Genomic DNA, 25,982 nt, shown 5'->3' on the forward strand with positions numbered 1-25,982 from the left:
GCACAATGGACAGACTTTGAACAGAGCTATCAACTCAAGACGAGCATCCGTGAGGCACTGTGGGCCATCAGCAGTAGAATTGTTCTCCAATATAACCTGCAACCTCATGGCCTGGCATTTCTGCACTCTACTGTACATCAAGCCAGGGGGTCAATCCTGGTTCAATGAAATGTGCCGGGGGGCATGCCAGGAGCATCATCAGACATTCTTAAGAGTGAGGTGTCAACAGGAATACTTTATGTCAAACAGCATTAACAGCAAGTGGCAGACAGAGCTAAGTGATCCTACAACCACATGGAATGAAAGTGATTCTACAACCAACAGAGGAGCTCAAGCTTTGTAGTCCTGCTATATCCAGTCATGAATGTTGTTGAACAATTAAATAACTGATTGGAGGAGGAGGCTCCACAAATGTACCCATCCTTAGTGATGGCACAGTTCAGCATATCAGTGCAAGAGATAAAGTTGAAGTATTCACAACAATGGATGAGCACTTAAAATGCCATAACTAGGGAGCATGCCCATGTAAATGGATTAGTACAGATTGGTGTTTGTTAGTCAGCCTAGACATGGTGGGTCGAAGGCCCTGTTTCTATGCTACATGACTCTATTACTCTGTTGATGACTATATGACAAATTTCAGCCAGAAGTGTCAAATGGATGATCCATCTCTGTCTCCTGCAGAGGTTCCCAGCATCGCAGATGTCAGGCTTTAGCCAATTTGATTCATTCCATGTGGTATCAAGAAACGGGTGTAGCCATCGGATACACCAAAACCTTTGGGCCATCGGATACACCAAAACCTTTGGGCCCTGAAAACAAACCAATAACAGTACCGAAGACTTGTATTCAGAATCTGGCACATTCCTAGCCTGTTCCAGTATAATCGCAACACTGTCACCTACCCAACAATATGGAAAATTGCCCAGGTATGTCCAACCCAGACAATTACTGCCCCATTAGTCTACACTTGATTATCAGTAAAGTGATGGAAGGTGTCTTTCACAGTACTATCAAGCATCACTTGCTCAGCATTAACTTTCTCAGTGACCCCCAGTTCAGGATTCTGCCAGGATCCCTTAGCTCCTGAGATTGTAGGAACTGCAGATGCTGGAGAATCTGAGATAACAAGGTATAGAGCTGGATGAACACAGCAGGCCAAGCAGCATCAGAGATATAGGAAAGCTGATGTTTCGGGCCTGGACCCTTCTTCAGAAAGCTCCTCAGCTCCTGCTTAGCTTAGCTTAGCTCCTTCACTTAGCTCCTGAACTCATTACAACCTTGGTTCAAACATGGATGAAGGGGTCTGGGGACCACACAAAAAGTGGAATTGAGACCAGGATAAGATCAGCCATGATCATGTTAAGTGCTGCTGCAGGCTTGAAAGGCTGAATTGCTTACTCCAGCATCTAATTCCTATTTTCTTATTTTCCTATGGACAAAAGAGCTAAATTCCAGAGGTGAAATTCATAATAACTGAGTGTGACATAAAAGAACCCTAGCAAGTGGTAGTCAAGGGGAATCAAGGAAAACTCTCTACTAGTTGGACATTCCTGGCAAAAAGGAAGTTGATTGTGACTGTTAGAGGTCAGTTATCACAACTCCAGGATATCTCTGCAGAAGTCCCACAGGTTAGTGACCCAGCTCCAAGCATCTTCAGCTGCTACATCAATGACTTTCCCTTCATCATAAGGTCAGAAATGGGGATTTTTCTCCGATGATATTCAGCTCCATTTGCACCTCCTTGGACACTGAAGCAATCCATCCTCAACATGTAGCAAGACCTGGATAATATCCAAGCATAGGCTGAAAAGTGGCAAATAACATTTGCGCCACATAAGTGTCAGGCAATGATCATCTCCATTAAGAGACAATATAACAACACCCCTTGACATTCCTTGGGATCACAATCACTGAAAGCCCCACAATCAACATCCAGGGGTACTGTTGACCAAAAACTTAACTGGACTCACCATATAATACAGTAGCTGCAAGAGCAAGTCAAATTCCAGGAATACCAGTGTGTATAATTCACATCCTGACTCCCCATAATTTTTCTACCACATCAAGCCAGAAGTCAAAAGTGTGATATAATGCACCCTGCTTGCCTGGAAGAATGCAGCCCTAGCAACACTCAAAGTTTGAAACCATGAGGACAAAGCTGCCTGGTTGAATGGCACCATATCCACAAAAGTCCAGTACCTTCCAAACCCATAACCACTTCTATCTAGAAGAAAAACACCACTTGCAAGTTCCCCTCCAGGCCCTCACCATCGGAAATATGTCACCACTCCTTCAGTGTTGTTGAGTCAAAATCCTAGAACTCCCTTCCTCATGGCATCATGGATCTACCTACAGCACACCGACTGCAGCACTTCAAGAAGGCAGCTCAAGGATGAACATTAAAATGCTGGCACAGCCAGCAACTTCCGTGTCCCAGAAGTGACTAAGAATAAGCCTCCTAACATCTAGAATTGAAAATATATTACCATTCTTTCAGTGTTGCTGGGTCAAAATCCTAGAAATCCTTTCCTAATGGCATTGTACCTACACCAGATGGACTGCAGCAGTTCAAGAAGGCAGCTCTCCACCACCTTCTCAAGGGTAGATAGGTATAGACAATGAGGCCTGGCCCAGCCAGCAACACCCATGCGTGAACAAAATATGTCAGTCAAGGAGTGCCACATCAATTAGTTTGGTCAAAGATCTCAGTCCAGGTCAGTGGACATGGTCAGTCAGCTGCTTAGGATGATCAGGGTCAAGGGATCCATATCATTCCAGTATGTGGACTGGATCATAATCATGCAAAGATCCAGACATATGAGCATGTGATGCTACAAATTATGAGTAAAAGTAGATAATTCAGCTCCTTGAATCTACTCCATGATAAAATAATTACACAACTATTTAAGAGGGAAAATATTCTCTGCATCGCCATACTAAAAAGGTGAGCATTTATTTTAAAACTTGCATTCCCTCATTCTGTGCTCACCCACAAGGGGAAATGTCTTTTCCAGTTCCACTTTGTCAAGCCTATTCAGGAACTTATCCACTTCAGTCAACTCATCTCTCATTCTTTTTAACTGCAATGGAAAAAAGCCCAGTATGTCCAAACTTTCCTTGTAAGACAATCTTCTTATTCCAGGCATAAATCTAGTAAACCTCCTCTGAACCACTGACAATGCATTCACATCCTTCCTTAAATAAGGACACTTAAATTACACATAGTATTTGACATCAATGTCTTGTATAATTGAAGAATGGCATACTTATTTTTATGCTCAGTTCCTCTCGTAATAAAGAATATTGTCTGACTAGCCTTCTTCACTCCATAACTGTACCTGAATAAAACCTTTGTGACTTGTGCACCAGAATACCTAAATCCTTCTGTAATTTGAATACTGCAATAGTTCTTCATTTAATGCTTCACTTAATGCGCTGCCTTGTATTCTTCCTGCTAGTATGAGTATTTCCAGATTCCCCGTTATACTCCATCTGCTATATTTTTGCCTGCTCATTCAGGTACTTGTACCTACCTATAATTTCCTTTTGTATCCTTCACATTACACTTCTCTTCCCATCTTGCAAATGTATTTACCATGCTTTTGCTACCCTTGCCAAAGTCATTGCTGTAGATTGTAAAAGGTTGAGGCCCCAGCACAGCCCCCTGCAGGACTTCACTTGGCACACCCTATCAATCAAAGTCCCATTGATACACACACTCTTTTGATGTCAATAATCTTCTATCCAAGCCAATATGTACACTACAGCATGAGCTTTAATTTGCTGCAATTACTTTCAATGTGGCAATTTATCAAATGCTGCATTATAATCCAAGTAAAGCATGCCAGCAGATTCCCTGTACTACCGATGTATGTTACTTCTTCAACACACTCCAATTTCACCTTGACAAAACCATGCTGACTGTTTCTGATTACCAGAATGTTTTCCAATTATTTAGCAATCATCACTTTAATTTGAGTCTGTATTACCTTCCCCATAACATACGTTAAACTAATTGGTCTATGGTTTCCTATTTTTTCCTATCCCCCTCTTGTATTATGGTTGTTTATCGTTGTTTTTTATTTTTATTACTTTCCTATCTGACAGAACAAAGACATGCAAGTTAGCTGGATTGATCATTCCAAACTGTCCACAGTGTTCGGGTTAGCCATGAGAAATACAGGATTACAGGGATGGGGAGGGGGGGGTGGCATTGAATGGATCTGAATGGGATGCTCTTTGGAAGGTCAGTGTGGACCCATTGGGCCAAATGACCTGTTTCCACACTGTAGGGATTCTATGGAATTCTGTGGAATTCTAGGAACATTTTCTGAACCTAGAGAATTTTGGAAAATTTACATCAATGCATCAAATACCTCATTAACAAGCTTTTTTAAGGTACTAGGATGATGTCCATCAGAAACCAGCAAGCGGTTCTGCTGCTTGACTGCAAAATCGCATGAGACTGGTACTGCTGATTCTGTACATAATGAAGTGAGGACTGTAAACTGAGAGAAAAAATTCATTAGAGATCACCAAGAAAAACTCTTGGTGAAACTTCCTGAAACTCACACTTAGCCAAATTTTTGGAAGTTTCAATCCGCCCTTCCTGATTTCATTACTGCATAGCTTAGCTCTAATTTTAATGTTGTATTTATGTGTTCTTAATTTTGCTGCCAGAGGAAATATTTCATATAAATCTAATAGACTCATAAAATTAAAACAACAAAGGAACCAATGATATTGATAAGAGAATGTTAATCCCTCAGTCACCCTGATTGACTGAAATTGCTTGCCAGGATTAGTCAACAACATTATTACTGTATCATGTGCGTGACAGAACTTCAGAAGTGAAGGCAAATGATCCTTGGACTATATTAACTAATTTTACTAATCCAGTTTCTCATTTTGTAGATGCTGGATTATTCATTCATTAAATGCTGAAAGATAATTTCTATTTAATCCGGTGTTTGATATTGCTTATTATCATTAGATGTACAAATTTTAACAAAACTGGGTTTATTTATTTTTGCTTTATTCTTTGTTTTTATGCAGGAAGCATATACAATCCTGAATAAGTATCAAGTTGAAATTTCAAAGGAGGAAGCAGAAGGATCTGACACTCTTAGGTATTCTTTCAACAAAATGCAAGTCAAAGCTGTGAGTATTTACCTTGAACTAACATGGAATTCAGAACGAATTAATGTTAAATTTGTGAAAACACTTCAGGAAGAATATTTAATTGTATTCTGAATGAATATTAATTTAATGTTATTAGTAATTTAATAATATTAATTTAATATTATTGCACATATTTGTTATTACATGGATAGAAGACCTGACAGAAGGTATGCTGGAAACACCAGCATATGTCTGAAGCACTCAGAATGCGATGAGCAGTAAATAAAAACCAGAAGGACTGCGGATGTGTAAATCAGGAACAAAACCAGAAGTTGCTGGAAAAGCTCAGCAGGTCTGGCAGCATCTGTGTAGAAAAAAAATCACAGTTAACATTTCAGGGCCAGTGACCCTTCCTTAGAATTGATGGTAGCTGGGAAAACATTGGTTTATTTGCAGAAAATAGGTTGGGGAATAGAGTAGGGAATAAATAATAGGATGAAGCCCAAAGAGAGAGAAGAGCAGTTGGACAGACAAAGAAGTTGATAATGACATGGCTGGGAGGGTGAATAGTTGTCAATGGGAACTGTTAGTGACCAACAACAGGTAGTGTGTAATGATGATAATGGGAACTGCAGATTCTGGAGAATCCAAGATAACAAAGTGTGGAGCTGGATGAACACAGCAGGCCAAGCAGCATCTCAGGAGCACAAAAGCTGACGTTTTGGGCCTAGACACTTCATCAGAGAAGGGGATGGGGAGAGGGAACTGGAATAAATAGGGAGAGAGGGGGAGGCGGACCTAAGATGGAGAGAAAAGAAGATAGGTAGAGAGGAGAGTATTGGTGAGGAGGTAGGGAGGGGATAGGTCAGTCCAGGGAAGACGGACAGGTCAAGGAGGCAGGATGAGGTGGTAGGTAGGAAATGGAGGTTTTGTGATTAAAAAAAAGCCTGGTGTGTGGGGTAGGGAGCTAGGACTTGGGAGAGTTTAGGCCCTAAAATTCTAACTGCAGGGCCCCTAAGCGGAAAATAAGGTGTTGTTCTTCCAGCTTGTGTTGAGCTTCACTGGAACACTACAGCAAGCCAGAGACAGAGTTGTTGGCCAAGGAACTGACTGGTGTGTTAAAGTGGCAGGCAGTCAGAAGCTCAGATGTTCTGTGAAGCAGCCACCCAGTCTACATTTTGTTTCCGCAGTGTAGAGGAGACCGATTCTGAGCACCAAATACAGTAGACTGGACTCTGGGAAGTGCAGGTGAAGTAATTGCTTCACCTGGAAGGTATGTTTGGGCCCTTGGATAGTGGGGAGGGAGGAGGTAAATGGGCCGGTGTTGCACCTTTGCCAGTGGCAGGGGAAGGTGTCGTTGGACGACAGGGAGTGTTAGCGGTGAAGAAAGAGTCTACCAGGGTGTTGCAGAGGGAATGGCCTTTGATAGACCCTTCTAAAAATTGTGACCTTCATAATTCAAAAGAACACCACCTGTAAATTCACTTCAACTACACACCATTGTGTGTCTGCTAAGATCCTTTTGAGACTTGACAGGGTAGATTTGGACAGGTTGTTTCACCTTGTGGGAGAGTCTTTAGAATCAGAGGGCATAATCTCAGAATAAGGTTTTTAAGACAGAGGTGAGGAAGAATTTCGTCTTTCAGAGGCGTGTGAATTGTGGAACTCTTTACCAAGGACGGCTGTGGGTACCCATGGCCACCCCTTTGCCTGTCTCTTTGTGGGGTACTTGAAACATTCCTTGCTACAGTTCTATTCCGGCCGCCACCCACACTTCTTTCTCTGTATATTGATGATATTATTGGTGCTGCTTCCGTCTCTTGTCTAGAATTGGAAAAGTTCATTGATTTTGACTCCAATTTCCACTCTTCCCTCACTTTCACCTTGTCTATCTTTGACTCCTCCCTTCCCTTCCTAGACATCTCTGTTTCCATTTCTGGGGATAGACTGGTCACCATGGTGAATTTCTGAAGTGCATTTTGTACATGGTCTACACCATTGCTACTCTCTGTCATTGGTGAAGGAATTGAATGTTGTTGGTAAAGGATAGAATGCCAATCAAGTGGACTGCTTTGTCCTGGATAGTAGTGGGTTACTTGAGGATGTTTTGAGCTGCTGTCACCAAGCAAATGGAGAGAATTCCATCACACTGTTGATGTTATGGTTGGTGAACAGGCTTTAGAGAAACAGGTGGTGAGTTACATGCCAAAGAATTCCTCACCTTTGAACTCTTTGATGCTAATATAACTTGCCACTTGTCAGCACAAGTTTGGATGTTGTTCAGGTTTTGGTGCACTTGTACGTGGACTACTTCAGTATCTGAGTACCATAATTAGTGCTGGTTATTGTGCAGACACCACTAAACATCCTCACTTCAGACCTTGTTTTGGAGTGCCCATCAAGTGAGCATTTTAATAAATTCAAATGGAAATGTCTATTCACATTTGTATTTGATCACTTAATTTTGAGTTATTTTTCTATCAAGAGTGATTTTTTTTCAGTACTAATATGATCAAAGACAGTTAACTTTATTTTCTGTCAGCATGCATGAGGTTTGCTTAGAGTCATACAGCAGATAAACAGATCCTTCAGTCCAACCAGCCCATGCCGAACATAATCCCAAACTAAATTAGTCCCATCCGTCAGCTCCTGGCCCATATCTGTCCAAACTTTTCCTATTCAGGCACTTATCCAAATGTCTTTTAAATGTTGTAATTGTACCTACATCCCCCACCTCCGCATGTGCGAACCACCCTCTGTGTAAAAATTTTGCCCCTCATGACTTCTCACAATCTTTCTCCTTTCACCTTGGTTTTGAAATCCCACATTCCAGGGAAAAGACAACTACCATTAACTCTATCTATACCCCCCATTATTTTATAAACTTCTATAAGGTCACCTCTCAACTTCCTACCCTCCAGTGAAAGATTTCCCAGCCCATTCAACTTTTCCTTGGAACTTGAACCTTCCATACATGGCAACATCCTGGTAAATCATGTCTGAATCCTGTCCAGCTTAATAATATCCTTCCTAGAGCTGGGCGACCAGAACTGGACACAGTATTCCAGAAGAGCCCTCACCAATGTCCAATACAACTTCCTAACTCTTATACTCAAAGGATTGAGCAATTAAGGCAAGCATGCCAAATGCCTTTTTAACCACCCTTTCTGTATGTGACATAAACTTGAAAGAATTATGAACCTGTATCCTCAGGTCCCTCTGTTGTACAACACTACCCAAGGCCCTACTATTAATTGTATAAGCCTAACCCTTGTTTCTTGTACTAAAATGTAATACCTCACATTTATCCAGTTTGAAATTCATCTGCCATTTTTCAGTCCTTTGATCCATTTGATCAAGATCCTTCTGTAATATTAGAAAACCTTCTTCGCTGTCTACTATGCCACCGATTTTGGTGCCTTCCACAAACATACTCACAGAGCCTTCTATATTCTCATCCAAATCATTTATACAAATGACAAACAAAAAGAGGACCCCAGACTGATCTCTGTGGAACACCAATGGTGACACTCCTCCAGTCTGAAAGGCAACCCTCTGCCACCAGCCTGTCTCCACCACCCTGCCTCCTGCCTTATAGTGGATAATGTGGGAGTTTGGATGTGGACAGGAGGAGGTATTAGTTGGTGGGTGGACCATAAAAGGTATGGATTGATGTGTATGGAATTGAATTGGTTTGATAGGGTAGGCGATAGCTTCGTGGTATTATCGCTAGACTATTAATGCAGAAACCTATCTGATGTTCTGGGGACCCGGGTTCAAATCCCACCATGGCAGATGGTGGAATTGGAATTCAAAGGCAAAAATCTGGAATTAAGAATCTACTGATCACCATGAAAACATTGCCGATTGCGAGGAAAACCCATCTGGTTCACTGAAGGAAATCTGCCACCCTCACCTGGTCTGGCCTATTTGTGACTTCAGGCCCACAGCAATGTGGTCACCTCTCAACTGCCCTCTGAAATGGTCTAGCAAGCCATTCAGTTGTACCAATAACTACAAAGATTCAAAGAAGAGAAACTGGATGGATCACCTAGCATCGACCTAGGCATCTGAAAAGACAATGGCAGAAACAGTTCAATCGACCATGCAAAGCTCTCCTCACTAACATCTGAGTGTTAATGCCAACATTGTCACAGACTAGTCAAGCAACAGCCTAACATAGTCAAACTCACAGAATCATACCTTACAAATAATGTTCCAGACACCACCATCACCATCCCTGGATAATGTCCTGTTTTACCAGCAGGACAGACCCAGTAGAGGTGGTAGCGCAGTGGTATACAGTTGGGAGGGAGTTGCTGTAGGAGTCCTCAACGTTGACTCTGGATCCCGTGAAGTCTCATGGCTTCAAGTTAAACATGGTTAAGGAAACCTCCTGCTGAGTACCACATACTGTCCTCCTTCAGCTGATGAATCAGTACTCCTCAATGTTGAACAACACTTGGAGGAAGCACTAAGGATGGCAAGGGCACGAAATGTACTCCGCGTGGGGGATTTCAATGTCCACCTCCAGGAGTGGCTTGGCAGCAATGTTACAGATTGAGCTGGCCGATTCCTAAAGGACGTAGCTGCTAAACTGGGTCTGCAGCAGGTGGTGAGGAAATCAACAAGAGGGAAAAACATACTTGACCTCATCCTTACTAATCTGCCAGCTGCAGTTGCATCTGTCCATGACTGTATTGGTAAGAGAGACCAACGCACAGTCCTTGTGGAGATGAAGTCCCGCCTTCATACGGAGAACAACCTCCAGCGTGTTGTGTGGCATTTTAATCGTGCTAAATCGGACAGACTTCGCACAGATCTATCAACTCAAGAGTGGGCATCCATGAGGCGCTGTGGACCATCAACAGCAGCAGAATTGTATTCCAACACAATCTGTAACTTCATGGCCTAGCATATCGCCCTCTCAACCATTACCATCAAGCCAGGGGATCAACCCTGGTTCAATGAAGAATGCAGGAAGACATGCCAGGAGCAACGCCAGGCATACCTGAAGATGAGATATCAACCTGGTGAAGCCACCAAATAGGACTACTTGCACGCCAAACAGTGAAGGCAGCAAGTGATAGACAGAGCTAAGCAATCCCAAAACCAATGAATCAGAGCTAAGCTCTGCAGTCTGCCACATCCAGTTGTGAATGGTGATGAACAAATAAACAACTCACTGGAGGAGGAGGTTCCACAAATATCCCCATCCTCAATGATGGAAGAGCCCAGTACGTCAGTGCAAAAGATAAGGCTGAAACATTCCCAGCAATCTTCAGCCAGAAGTGCCGAGTGGACAGTCCATCTCGGCCTCCTCCAGTGGTCCCCAATATTATAGACACCAGTCTTCAGCCAAGTCAATTCACTCCACTCCACGTGATATCAAGAAACCTTTGGACACACTGTATACTGCAAAGGCTACGGTCCCTGACAACATTCCGGCAATCGTACTGAAGACTTGTGCTCCAGAACTTGCCGCTCCCTTACCAAAGCTTTTCCAGTGCAGTTACAACACTGGTATCTACCCGACAATGTGGAAAATTGCCCAAGTATGTAAATACATATAAAACAGGACAAATCCAACCCAACCAATTATCGTCCTAGCAATCTATCGATCATCAGTTAAGTGATGTAAGGTGTCATCAGCAGTGCTATCAAGCAACACCTGCTCAGAAATAACCTGCTCAGAGAAGCCCAGTTTGGGTTCCACCAGGGCCACTCAGCTCCTGACCTCGTTACAGCCTTGATTCAAACATGGACAAAAAACTGAATTCCAGAGGTTAGGTGAGAGTGACAGTCCTTGATATCAAGGCTGTACTTGACCGAGTGTAGCATCAAGGAGCCCTGGCAAAATTGGAATCAATGGGTATCGGGGGTAAACGTTCCGGTGGTTGGAGTCATACGTGACACACAGGAGGATGGTCGTGGTTGAGGGATGTCAATCATTTCAGCTCCAGGACATCTCTGCAGAAATTCCTCAGGGTAGAGTCTGAGGCCCAACCATCTTCAGGTGCTTCATCAATGACCTTCCCTCCATCATAAGAAGAAAATTGGGGATGTTCACCGATGATTGCACAATGTTCAGCATCATTCGTGACTCCTTAGATACTGAAGCAGCCCATGTTCACATGTAACAAGATCTGGACAGTATCCAGGCTTGGGCTGACAAGTGGCAAATAACATTCACACCACACAAATGCCAGGCTTTGACCATCACCGAATAAGAGACACTTTAACCACTGTCCCTTGACATTCGATGGTGTTACCATCACTGAATCCCCCACTATCAACATCCTGTGCTTACCATTGACCAGAAACTCAACTGGACTCACCACATTAACAGAGTGGCTACAAGAGCAGCCCAGAATCTGGGAGTACTGCAGCGCTTAACTCATGTCCTTACTCCACAAACCCTGCCACTGTCTTCAAGGTACAAATCAGGAGTGTGATGGAATAGTCCCCACTTGCCTGGATGAGTGCAGCCCCAACAACACTCAAGAAGCTTGACACCAACCAAGACAAAGCAGCCCACTTGATTGGCACTACACCCACAAGCATCCACTCCCTCCACCCCCGAGGCTCAGTAGCAGCAGTGTGTACTATCTACAACATGCACTGCAGAAATTCACCAACGATCCTGAGATAGCACCTTCCAAACCCACGACCACTTCGATCAAGAAAGACAAGGGCAGCAGATATATGGGAACATCACCATCTCTGAGTTCCCCTCCAAGTCACTCACAATCCTGACTTGGAAATATATCACTGTTCCTTCACTGTCGCTGGGTCAAAATCATGGAATTCCCTCCCTAATAACGCTGTGGGTCAACCCACAGTAGGAGGAATGCAACGGTTCAAGAAGGCAGCTCACCGCCATCTTCTCAGGGGCAACTAGGGATAGGTAAGAAATGCTGTCCAGCCAGCGACGTCCACATCCCATGAAATGAATAGGAAATAAATGCTTTATTATCAAGTGCACTTGAATGAGTGCAGTGAAAAGTTTGCAATGTTGCCACTTATGGCACCACCTTGGGCACAAGATACCTAGGTACAAATACTTAAGCATTTGATACAAGATTGAAAGAATAATAAATAAAACTCCAGCATAAGATTAAAAAGGAAAAACAAAGTACTCGAATTACAGTCCTTCTCACCCCAGTCTGTGCCAGCTCTGAGCCTCCAGATGCACGAGACCAAGTTTCCAGACCACTCCAGGCTTCAAAACTCAAGGCCTTGCCCCTAGTCGCAAGGTCCTTGGCTCCCCACAGCAGCCTCCAGGCCAGGACTTGCCTCCCACAATGGCCTCCAGTCCAGGACTCACATCTGGAAATCACCTCCCTGTTCCAAACTCACCACTGGGACTCGCCTTCCTGTGCCAGACTCCAGTGAGGGACTCGCCTCCTACGCCAGCCTCCCATATGTGACTTGCCTCACATGCCAGCCTGGTCTGAGACAGGCCTGCAATGGCCTCCAGTCTGGGGGTCCACTCTTCTAGTCGGGTAGAATAGAGGTATTATGTGCCATGTGAGAGGGTTGATGAGCTGAGATTGAGGCACGGGCTGTGATGGAGCATGACAATGAGTTGATGGGCATAGCTTGGGAGTATGAGGACCATTAGGATGGCTACAGATGTATAGGTTGGCAAAGCACATGGGGTCTGACGGGCTATCGAGATGTGCACAAGGCATTAGGTGGCATGGAGAGTCGGGGGAATGAGGTGATAAGAAGAGGAAGGTTCCTTTATGCTTTAATCTTCATTTAAACTTTGAAAGCGTGCTAGAGTCCTCATGCAGGCTTTCCGTCCAGTACTCTGTCCTGTGAAAATTGTCTGATATGACTCCTATTTGAGTCAGTACTCCTGGACTGACCCAAGAATGACGATTGAGGCCTATGCCCTCATATTTGGTTTGGACACTTTGTATGATAATGAAAATTTCCAGTGAATACTGTCTTAGACTTTTTACGTGCATCTCCAAACATCTCATTCATATTCCACCTTACTCAAAAAGTGAATGATCGGAAAGCAGAAACTGATGTTTTAGCAGGGCAATTAGAAAAAGTCAACCTAAATCAGGCAATCATGTTCAACCTATTTATCAGATTCCTTTGAGGAAATATAACATACTATGGATAAAAAGAAACCATTTAATGTATTTAGATTTCCAAAAGAAATTTAATAAACTGCCACATCAAAAGTTATTGCAGAAAAATAAAAGTGCAGGTGTCAGGGGCAACATATTGCTATGGAGAGAACATATGAACAAAAGCAGTCACTTGATTCTTCGAGCCTGCATCACCATTCCATAAAATCAGGGTTGATCTGATTTTAATCTCAACTATACATTCCAGCCTATGCCCAATAACCTTTCATCATCTTGTAATCAATGATCTATCTACTCTGCCTTAAAAATATTTAGAGATTGTATATCAATTCTCTTTTGAGGAAGAATATTCCATCGACTAACTGCCCTTTGAGAAAAAAGAAATTCTCATCATCTGTCTCAAACAGGTGACCAGTTATTTCTAAAGTAATGACCCCAATTCTAGATTTTCCCACAGGAGGAAACATCCTCTCCAAATCAACCTGGTCACATCCCCTCTGGTCCTTATATCAAAATTAATTGGCCCTGACTGTTCTAAACTCCAGAGAATACAAGCTCACTGTGTCTCATAAGGCAGTCTGCTCATTCCAGATATTAGTCTAACAAACCTTCTCTGAATTAGTTCCAACACTTTATACCTTCTATATGATGACCAGTACAGTACACAGTACTCCAGATGCACTTTCACCAATGCCTATATGACTGAAGTAACCGTCCATCTCTTGCAATAAGCTATAATATTCTATTAGTTCTCCTGATTACATGATGTACCTGCATACACATTTTCTGCAATTCATGCATGAGGACACTGTCATGAGCCAGACCACACTCTGTCAAAAAGAAGGTAGCCTAGACCCTAACCTTTTCCTATTTTAAAGGCAAGTGCCAAGTGCTGCATTCTGGATGCAATTCATTTGTTCAAATGACCAGATTTGAAGCAAAACACACTTTATCCATATGCAATAGTTAAAGTACAACAAAAGAAAGAAGAAATTAGAATAACTTAGCTCTATGAATAACTTAATAGAATAATAATTTATTAGTTCCAATATAGTAACATCCCATAAACACACCCATGAAAAAGGAATATTCAAAAAACAGATTGTCTCACATGCAACTCCAGCAGCATGAGGAAGAAGCATAAAGAGAAAATCCTGAGAGAGGGTATAACAGGAAGAGATGTACTGCTGCTCCCAAACCCTGATGAGACTTCAGCAACAACTGCTACTGAAAATTCCTGATTCTGTGGGAACTTGACCACATCTATTCAGACTGCTTCTGTTGTTTCAAATTTCAAAAGAAAAATCCAAGTGCTGGTTCTATGTAGACTGCATGCCACCCCTGCCTTAAAGCCTCCCTTTAAAAAAAGTCAAAATACACCTCTTAATATCATCAAGATCTATCTGCATCTCAGAGCTCTGCAAACTGTCACCATTTAGATTATAAGTGTTTTTATCCTTTCTTCTAGAATGGACAGCTTCACAGTTTCCCATGTTATGGTTTATTTGCCAAATCTTTGCCCAAGTAAATCCTTTTGCAGGCTCTTTATGTTCTTTTCACAACTTGCTAATGAACATTTCTTTCAGCCATCAGAAATTTAGCAACCACTTTTGGTAATTTCATCTAAACTATTGCTGTATATCAAACAAGGTTGAGACACTGATCCTTGTGGCCCATCTCTTGTGAAATGCTTCCAGCCTGAAAAAGACCCATTTATTCCCACTCTCTGCTTCCTGTTGGCTAACCAATCTTCTAACCATGCCAATATGTTTATCTCAATACCAAGAGCTTTTATGTGACACCGTATCATATACCTTCTGGAAACCTAGGGACAAAACATTAACTACTTCCCCTTTATCCACTCAACTTTATACTCTCAGGCATGGCTGGTTTATCCCTGTCTTAGACATTTTTCTCCTCACTGGGATATATTTTTGCTGAGAGACATCAATTACCTCCTTAAATTTCTGCCACTGCTTGCTTACTGTCTTTCCTGCTAATCCATCTCCCCAGTCCACTTTAGCTGATTCTACTCTCATTTCACTGCAATGCCCTTTAATAGTTTTAAACACAGTCATTTCCAACCTAAGTTTTCACACTCAAACTAAATTTTATGAAGAGTCGTCCCAACCCAAAACGTCAACTTTCCTGCTCTTCTGATGCTGCCTGGCCTGCTGTGTTCCTCCACCTCAACACTGTATTGTCTCTGACTCCAGCATCTGCAGGTCTTGCTATCTCTAAATACTAACTTCTCTCATGATATGATCATTATTTTTTGATGGATCTTTTAATTTGAAGGTGTTTATTAAATCAGCCTTATTACCCATTACAAGATCCAGTATTATTGGCGAGTTTTGAGAAGATTTGTAGCTCAGGTTGAGTTTCTGGATGTGAGTTTGCTCGCTGAGCTGGAAGGTTAGTTTTCAGACGTTTCGTCACCATTCTAGGTAACATCATCAGTGAGCCTCCGACAAAGCGCTGGTGTTATGTCCCGCTTTCTATTTATCTGTTTAGGTTTCCTTGGGTTGGTGATGTAATTTCCTGCATTGGTGATGTCATTTCCTGTTCTTTTTCTCAGGGGATGGTAGATTGGCTCCAAATCAATGTGTTTGTTGATGGAGTTCTGGTTGGAATGCCATGCTTCTAGGAATTCTCGTGCATGTCTCTGTCTGGCTTGTCCTAGGATGGATGTGTTGTCCCAATCAAAGTGGTGTCCTTCCTCATCTGTATGTAAGGATACTAGTGATAGTGGGTCATGTCGTTTTGTGGCTAGTTGATGTTCATGCATCCTGGTGGCCAGCTTTCTGCCTGTTTGTCCAATGTAGTGTTTGTCACAGTTCTTGCAAGGTATTTTTTTAATACCATGTGCTACACTTCTCCCTGCCCCAGACATTGCTGACCACCTCATTCACATTAGCACTTTTGCACAAACAGGCTACCGAAAGAATAGTATCAGAAATAATGGGAACTGCAGATGCTGGAGAACCCAAGATAATAAAGTGTGAAGCTGGATGAACACAGCAGGCCAAGCAGCATCGTGCTCCTGAGAGATGCTGCTTGGCCTGCTGTGTTCATCCAGCTTCACACTTTATTATACGGAAAGAATAGGATGCTGAAGGATGAGGGGCAATGATGTCACATTAACCGTAACCCTATCTAAGCTTTATTTTTTCCTTTTGTTTTATTAATTCACGGGATGAGGGCATTGCTGGGTAGGCTAGCATTTATTGCCCATCGCTAATTGCCCAGAAAGCAGTTATGAGTCAACCACATTGCTGTGGTTCTGGAGTCACATGTAGGCCAGACCAGGTAAGGATGGCAGATTTCCTTCCCTAAAAGACATGAGTGAACCAGATGGTTTTTCCCAAAATTGGCAATAGATTCATAATCATTGTTAGACTCTTAATTCGAGATATATAATGAATTCAAATTCCACCATATGCTATGGCAGGATTCAAAGCCAGGTCCCTAGAACATTATCTGGGTCTCTGGATTAACAGTCCAGCGATCGTACCACTAGGCCATTGTGTCCCTCAGAGGACTGGTTAGCTCAGTTGGCTGGTTTGTGATGGCAATCGAAATGCCAATGCTTGTCAGGATCAGGTCTTTAGATGGATATCAGCTAAGTGACAAAATGTTCCAAGAATGGCAAATGGTATGATAGAAAAGAATTGAATGTGAGAGACACCATAGATAATTAATGCGGCAAGTGACTTGCAAGATCTCATGGTGAAAAACCTTCAAAAATCTCAACTCAACTCAGAACTAGCCAAAAACTAATCTAAGGTCCAGCCCAAGGTTTCTAGTCAATAATCTTAGATTAGATGCTATTTAGCCATATTAATCAATAGATTTTTTACAGTTTTTACAGCAAAACTTATTACTCCATTTCACTGAGCTTTTGAACTGGTAGTTTATTTTTAACTACCTCGGATTAACTTGACATGAAACCCTTGCAGGACTTATCTTTGACACCTTGGCATAATTGCTTGCCTTAACAGAGAAATGTACAGGATGAATTGGTCCAAGTCCAGCCCAAATTTAAGGCTAACCTGCTGGAGTCGGTAGATGTTTTCCAGAAGGAAGTGCTCAAATATGGACGACAATATGAAAGGGTAAGCTTTTCTGTAAAAGTCAATATTTAACCATCTGAATGTTATAAACTGGATTAATGTAGTCTTAGCATGCCACTCTTTTCTCTATCTACTGGGTCAGCAATCAATTTGTCTTAATTTTAAAACATAATTCACACCCTACTGGGCAGATAAAAGTTTAGGAATTTGAGAGATGGGATTAAAATGTAAAATGAAATTTGAAATGTTGAAGTGGGAATTAAATGGATGGATGAAGAATGGCTTCTTTTTGCCTCCAATACTTGTAGTAGTTCATGTTGGAAGAGTGTGTCATAATTGTATATTGTCTTTATTGCAACCAAACATCCTGATGTGCTTCATCACAGGACATTGGAAAACAAAGTGTGACACTCAGACACGTGAATGGATATTAAGTCAAAGGATTTGATCAGATGGGTTTTAAGCGTTGTCCTTAAGGGTGGACAGGCACAGATCTGAATACATGGAATTCCAGAATGTGAAGGCTAACACCTGCAGGCACAGCAATCAGTGATAGAGCAATGCACCAGAAATAAAGGAACATTGATACACAAACCTATGTATTTGGAGTAGAAGTAGGTCATTCAGTAAATTGACGCTGCTCCTCCATTCCTCCATAGAAAGCATCCTATTCGGATGCATCACAACTTGGTATGGCAACTGCTGTGCCCAAGACCGGAAGAAATTACAGAGTTATGAATGCAAACCAGTCTATCATGAATACCAGCCTTCTTTCTACTGACTCTGTCTACACTTCCTGCTGTCTTGAGAAAGTAGCCAAAATGATCAAAGACCCCTCCCACCCCAGTTATAAATTCTTCTACCTTCTTCCATTGGGCAGAAGAAAAAGAAGTTTGATAATACCACCAGATTTAAGAACAGTTTCTTCTCTGCTGTTATCACACTTATGAATGGACCTCTCGTATGTTACGGTTGATCTTCTCTGCACTTCTTCTGTAGCTGCGACACTTTATTCTGCATTCTGTTCTATTACACTGATGTACTTATGTAAGGTATAATTTATCTGGTTAGCACCGAAAGCAATACTTTTAACTGCATCTTAGTACATATGACAATAATAAATAAAAAAAGCTGATTTGTTTGTATTTCATATTCTTCATTCCCATCTACACCTGCTCAATCTGAATTCCACTGAGTATTAAAAATGTATTTATCTTCGCCTTCACCTTAAAAATATTCAGTTACTCCACTCCCACTATTTTCTGAAACAGAGAGTTCCTAAGTCACACAAGTCTCTGAGAGAAAACAATTCTGTTCATCTCTTTTCTGAAAAGACATACATCTGGCAAATTTGTTGAGACGAGTACTCCAAATTAACCATATTCATAACACCTTCTGAAGAGAATAACAGAAAGCAGAACATTACAGGGCAAACTACACATACAGGTTCAAACTGAAATATATAGAACTATAGAATCCCTTTAAAGTTTTGACAAAGATCTGTAGCTGGGCTTATGGCTTAGGATGTTGACTGCTCGCTGAGCTAGCTTCTTCTCATTCAGAATTCCTACAAGTATGGACACAGGCCACTCAGTCCATTGAGTATGCACCCAGTCTCTGAAGAGCAACCCATCCAGACTCACACCTTCTCCCATAACCCCAAGCTTTGGACTGTTGGAGGAAACCAGAGCACCCGGAGGAAACCAGCACAAACATAGGCAGGATATGCAAGCTCCACACAGATAGTCGCCCAAGGGTGGAATTGAACCTAGATCCTCGGCCCTGTGAGGCAGCTTCGCTAACCACTGAGCCACGATGCAGCCACATTGCCACCCTTTTATGGCTTATGATGTCTCCAAATTGGAAAAGTGACCACAGATGTGGATCAGAGTCCAGATCTGTTGGGGCACCATGATTGTGAATTTCCAATTACCAAAATCATAGCTTGACTAAACTACAAATTTCACTGTTTGAAACTAATGGAGTATCTTTGTTTCGCAAGAATAAAAATGAAGCCAATAGCTGGATAGACTGCTAATCCTGATCTTCAGGATGAAACAATGACAACATAACCACTAATGACGGAGACAAGAGAAGGAAAATCTCAGAGAAGGAGTTTGTCATGCATTGACCTTGGACATCCTCGAAAGAAACTCTGTACTTATTCAGGAAGTTGGTGAACCATCTTGAAGCCTTTCCCCAGAAATTTTGTGGAAGAAGGGTTTAAAAGATGATTTGGAAGATGATGTCTCAACTAAGAACAATTTCCCACTGTGACATTAACCATGCCACAGAGGAATTAACCTTCCTCTAAAAGGTCTGTTGTTGCCAGGCAGATCCAAGAAAAATGTTAAGAACAATGTCAAGAAGCCCTGAATATGTTGAACACTTCTTATTAGCATTGTCAGCCATCTCTCTCAATAGGCCACCGTTGACATGGAGATCCTACACCAAAACAGTGAAGCCAGCTCAGCATTCTATGAACTCCTCAGCCAGTGATTTTTTTTTAACACAGCATTCTGCAAGTCAATAAATACTCTGGAGTACTGATCAGTTGCTGTCATCACATCCTGTATTCTGGTAAACTTAGAGTATCGGCAATCCATAAAACTGCTACATAAAGTCCACCAGCTACCTCTGTTGTACACCTATATTCAAGGGAAAGACTATCATACAAACACTAGTATATTCCTTGAAAGCAGCTCCATATGAACTCATTCAAAACTTGTGTTTTCCAATCTCTCAGATGGCCAAAGAACAAAGGGAGGATAAAGAAAATGCTGCAAGGACAATCTGAAGCTTTCCTTGAAGAGGGACAGCATTAACATTAATGATTGGAAGGAGTTTGCTACCAATTATTCAAATATCAATATTTTTTCGATCATGTTACAACAAAGTTTGAATCTAAATGCATTAATTAGTAGTCAGAAGCAGCAGAGAAGGAAATAGAAGAAAGCAAATCCTGTTCTCTGGATCCCATTATCGTGTGAAATGTCCCACAATGTGATTGTCTAGTTTTGGCAGTTAAGTCACATGAAGCCCTGCAAGATGTGCCAGGTAACTGTAACCCTTGGATTGAGGGACCACGGTGATGGCTGATAAGTTTAAAACCAAAAGAATTACTTCCTAATAATTAGTAACTTTATTACCCAAATAAAAATATTCACTTGTAAGGGAATTTGCTAACTTGTATATTTCCCGCTCTTAAGTGTTCATTTCAGCCTTGGTTGATAATGGTAACATTTTTGTATCTTTTGATTAGGCAAAATAGGAGGATATTTAATTGGGAAAGAGGAAATTATGATGCGATTAGACATGAGTTAGGAAGCATGGACTGGGAGCAATTGTTCCATGGTAAAGGCACTGTAGACATGTGGAGACTGTTTAAGGAACAGTTGTTGCGAGTGATGAATAAATATGTCCCTCCGAGACAGGCAAGAAGGGATAAGATAAAGGAACCTTGGATGATGAGAGCGGTGGAGCTTCTCGTCAAAAGGAAGAAGGTAGCTTACATAAGGTGGAGGAAGCTAGGATCAAGCTCAGCTCCAGAGGATTACAGGCAGGTGAGGAAGGAGCTCAAAAATGGTCTGAGGAGAGCCAGGAGGGGGCACGAGAAAGGCTTGGCAGAACGGATTAGGGAGAAGACAAAGGCATTTTACACTTATGTGAGGAATAAGAGGATGGTCAAAGAAAGAGTAGGGCCGATCAGGGATAGCATAGGGAACTTGTGTGCGGAGTCTGAGGAGGTAGGGGAAGCCCTACATGAGTTTTTTGCTTCTGCCTTTACGAAAGAAACGAACTTTGTAGTGAATGAAACCTTTGAAGAGCAGGTGTGCATGCTGGAATGGATAGAGATAGAGATAGAGGAAGCTGATGTGCTGAAAATTTTGTCAAACATTAAGATTGACAAGTCGCCAGGCCCGGACCAGATTTGTCCTCGGCTGCTTTGGGAAGCGAGAAATGCAATTGCTTCGCCACTTGCGGCGATCTTTGCATCCTCGCTCTCCACTGGAGTCGTACCTGAGGACTGGAGAGAGGCAAATGTAATTCCTCTCTTCAAGAAAGTAAATAGGGAAATCCCCAGCAATTACAGACCATTAAGTCTCACGTCTGTCGTCTGCAAGGTGTTAGAAAGGATTCTGAGGGATAGGATTTACGACCATCTGGAAGAGCATGGCTTGATTAAATGCAGTCAACATGGCTTTGTGAGGGGCAGGTCATGCCTCATAAACCTTATCGAGTTCTTTGAGGATGTGACTAGAAAAGTTGATAAGGGTCGAGCTGTGGATGTGGTGTATATGGACTTCAGCAAGGCATTTGATAAGGTTCCCCATGGTAGGCTCGTTCAGAAGGTCAGGAGGAATGGGATACAGGGGAACTTAGCTGCCTGGATACAGAATTGGCTGGCCAACAGAAGACAGCGAGTGGTAGTAGAGGGAAAATATTCTGCCTGGAAGTCAGTGGTGAGTGGGGTTCCACAGGGCTCTGTCTTTGGGCCTCTACTGTTTGTAATTTTTATTAATGACTTGGATGAGGGGATTGAAGGATGGGTCAGCAAGTTTGCAGACGGCACGAAGGTTGGAGGGGTCGTTGACAGTATAGAGGGCTGTTGTAGGCTGCAGCGGGACATTGACAGGATGCAGAGATGGGCTGAGAGGTGGCAGATGGCGTTCAACCTGGATAAATGCGAGGTGATGCATTTTGGAAGGTCAAATTTGAAAGCTGAGTACAGGATTAAGGATAGAAATCTTGGCAGTGTGGAGGAACAGAGGGATCTTGGTGTGCAGATACATAGATCCCTTAAAATGGCCACCCAAGTGGACAGGGTTGTTAAGAAAGCATATGGTGTTTTGGCTTTCATTAGCAGGGGGATTGAGTTTAAGAGTCATAAGATCTTGTTGCAGCTCTATAAAACTTTGGTTAGACCGCATTTGGAATACTGCGTCCAGTTCTGGTCGCCCAATTATAGGAAAGATGTGGATGCTTTGGAGAGGGTTCAGAGGAGGTTTACCAGGATGCTGCCTGGACTGGAGGGCTTATCTTATGAAGAGAGGTTGACTGAGCTCAGACATTTTTCATTGGAGAAAAGGAGGAGGAGAGGGGACCTAATTGAAGTATACAAGATAATGAGAGGCATAGATAGAGTTGATAGCCAGCGACTATTTCCCAGGGCAGAAATAGCTAACACGAGGGGTCATAGTTTTAAGCTGGTTGGAGGAAAGTATAGAGGGGTTGTCAGAGGTGGGTTCTTTACACAGAGACTTGTGAGAGCATGGAATGCGTTGCCAGCAGCAGTTGTGGAAGCAAGGTCATTGGGGACATTTAAGAGACTGCTGGACATGTATATGGTCACGGAAATTTGAGGGTGCATACATGAGGATCAATGGTCGGCACAACGTCGTGGGCTGAAGGGCCTGTTCTGTGCTGCACTGTTCTATGTTCTATGTTCTAACTTGAGATTCTATTAAATAAATCCATTGTTGTTTCTCTGTGTGCAGACAATTCAGTGAACTTTGTGTTATATTATCTTGTTTTAGGAAGGCCCAATGGTTGCAGGTATTCCACCTGCAGAAGCCAGCACCAGATTACAGATCTTTCAGGTAACAATAAATTTTCAGAACAATGTATTAATTAATTAATTAAGAGAAATTATGATGGGAGAAAAAAATCTTGGCCAAATCTTCTAATTTCTTTCTAATTTCCACATACTCAAAGATTGGATGTATGATTGAAGTTGTGCATCAGGACGCTGAGGAAATCATTAATTTTTGTGCTTTTTAGAATTGTTAAAAGGATTTAAAGTACATGAAGGGTCATCTCGACTCAAAATATTAGCTTGCTCTCTCCCCATGGAAGCCGCCTGACTCGCTGTGATTTCCAGCATTTATTGTCTTCAGTTAATCTCACTGAACTGACTGCCTCATTTTCCCTCCATCATAGTTTTCCCTATCTGTGTCTGTCTTTGTGTGTGTGAGAGTAAGGGGGAGTTTATAAAGGGATTAGAGTTTTAGTTGGTAGAGTTAAATGGTGATGGTTGATAATTGTTTACCTGGAGCTTGATTCTGTTTACTTGTACTAAATAGTAATCTGTTAACTGTAGAAACCTGGTCCTTGCTTTCTGTCAACCTGATCGAGAAGACAGATAAATTAGTGAGTTTTGTTTTTTTTTGAAAAAACTAAATTCTGTGATGACTCCAGGAGGAAGAAGGCTTAATTTCGAAAATGCTACTCCAGTAAGTCATGATAAAAAATTTCAGGTCTCTTGTTTCGGATAGATAGACTTAACAGAGGCAACAAATATTTCAGTATATTGTCAGTAAATAGTTGGTGAAGGAAAATACCACGTTATATATAGTATTTAAGACATGGCACTGGAAATAGCAAAGGAGTTCCTGCAGGCGGCAGGTTTAAGGAATATTTCAAAAATTATGGATTGACTTGACAGGTAAATTAGACAAAACATTGCCTGGCAGAATCAGAAGGCAGAAATAATAGAGGCACCAAAATGGTACTTGGATTTATAGGGAATATAAGAGGGTCCCGGGACTCCGAGGAGTGAAATGGTGGAAACAGATAAAGTTCAGTTACAGTGAAAGCAACCTGAGCAGTTAGACAAAATGATGGCAATAAAAAGACTAGAATTAGAAGCCAAGAGGAAGATAAACAGGAGAATAAAAGCCTAGAAATATACATTTAAAACAGAAGATGGCAGATATTCATGCAGCGCCTGTTGGGAATAATCTGTGTCATAATTTGAAATCCAGTAAAGAAATGTTCAAGTTTGCTCAGGCCCTATCAAAATTTGAGAAAAATGATATGGAGGCCTGCTCATTCCACTTTAGAAAATGGTTAAACAAGTGAATTTGGAAAAAAAAAAGTGACTGGAAATTGAGCATGCAAGGTAAGTTGACAAGCAAGGCACAGAAATTTATGCTTCACTGTCAAAGAAAGCTCTCAGGATTATGAGAAAACTATATTGTTTATTAGCTCTCCTAACTACTTTATATGGACCACACTGAATTTTGCTTTCAGGGGTTAATCTAGAAAAGGCAATAATACCAATACTTTATATTCCTTGAAATGTCCTAGTTACTAAATATTTACCTGCCTATTCTTTCATTTTTGCCTGTGAGGCTTTTGAATGTCCCTACGCTAACCTACATGCTCCTGTGTGTCTTTTGAGAAATATGGAGTCATAATTCAACAGTGAGGATTCAGGTTTTTGGTTCAAGAAATTCTCCCTCATCAATTTTAATGGAATTCGATCATATAAACATAAATCATTTCAAATGAACTGGACCAGGTGGTTTATTTGGGGAAGTGATAATGGGAACTGTAGATGCTGGAGAATCCAAGATAATAAAGTGTGAAGCTGGATGAACACAGCAGGCCAAGCAGCATCTCAGGAGCACAAAAGCTGATGTTTCGGGCCTAGACCTCTGATGAAGGGTCTAGGCCCGAAACGTCAGCTTTTGTGCTCCTGAGATGCTGCTTGGCCTGCTGTGTTCATCCAGCTTCACACTTTATTATCTTGGTTTATTTGGGGAATCTTTGTTAGTAAATAGTAAGAAATCTTACCATTTGCTCCAATCCTGTGGGAATTCCTTAATGAGGAGTAAGGGGTATGTCTTAGACATGCTCTTGAGCATCTGATGATACTTCTCCAAAGCTCCCTGTGTTCGCATATGATACACTGTTGACTTCAATTGTTTTATGCCCAAACTTCCAATCATTTCCTGGAAAACTTAAGACATAAAGTTAGCACCTTCATCTGACTGTATCTCAACTACTAATCCATAACAAGCATAAAACTGAAATAACTTCTTTTTTATTACATACCTGTAATAATCTTTGAAGGAATAGATTCTGGGAATCAGGTCGTCATATCCATAATTATAACCATATACTGATGTCTTGTTTTCATTTTCAATAATTGCCCTATACAATCTACTAACAGTTGATTAAATGGTTTTTCAGAACAGGTATAAGTCTCAAATGCCCTAGTTACTGACTCCCTTGTCTCCCTTGGACATTTCAAGGAAGATAAAGTATTGGTTTTATTGTCATTGCTAGATTGACCCCGAAAGCAAAATTCATTGTGGTCCATATAAAGTAGTTAGGAGAGCCAATAAAAAATATAGCTTTCTTTACAAGTTCATAACCCTGAGAACCTCCTTTGACAGTGAAGCATAAATTTCTTGTGCCTTGCTTGTCAATTTCCCTTTCCTATCCTGCCATTCTGAAGAAGAGCCCAGACCTGAAACGTCAGCTTTCCTGCTCCATATGGATGATGATGGGATAGTGTAGGGGGAGGGGCTTAGATTCGTTCATAGGTCGGCACAACATCGAGAGCCCGTTCTGTGCTGTATTGTTCTATGTTCTATGTTCTATGATGCTGCTTGGCGTGCTGTGTTCATCTACACCTTGTTATCTTGGTAATTGTCCACATTGATTTCTAAAGTTTTTACATTGAGGGTTCAAGATTTTCTCCAGGATGAATTTTTGATCTTCTAGAACTACATGTTTTCATTTCAAAGGGCTGCTTAATCATTCTAAAATCATTACTGATTTATTAGATGATGCAATTATGTAGTTCATTGTTTCATTCATGTACAGGAAGGATACATTCTTGTCCTCGTTGATTAAAGCCACAATACACCCAGAATTCATTCATTTC

General features: G+C 41.7%; 1 protein-coding gene across 1 annotated transcript in view; it reads left to right on the forward strand.

The window, feature by feature from the left end:
• Positions 1–25,982, forward strand: part of LOC125452340 (dynein axonemal heavy chain 8-like) — a 1,165,100-nt gene that overhangs the window by 607,547 nt on the left and 531,571 nt on the right. The window contains exons 35-37 of the mRNA XM_059645122.1: positions 5,059–5,163; positions 17,234–17,347; positions 22,843–22,905. Coding sequence (XP_059501105.1) covers positions 5,059–5,163; positions 17,234–17,347; positions 22,843–22,905 — 282 coding nt within the window. The remainder of the gene's footprint in view (positions 1–5,058; positions 5,164–17,233; positions 17,348–22,842; positions 22,906–25,982) is intronic.

Source organism: Stegostoma tigrinum, chromosome 4, assembly GCF_030684315.1.
Source record: "Stegostoma tigrinum isolate sSteTig4 chromosome 4, sSteTig4.hap1, whole genome shotgun sequence".
Classification (NCBI taxonomy): domain Eukaryota; kingdom Metazoa; phylum Chordata; class Chondrichthyes; order Orectolobiformes; family Stegostomatidae; genus Stegostoma; species Stegostoma tigrinum.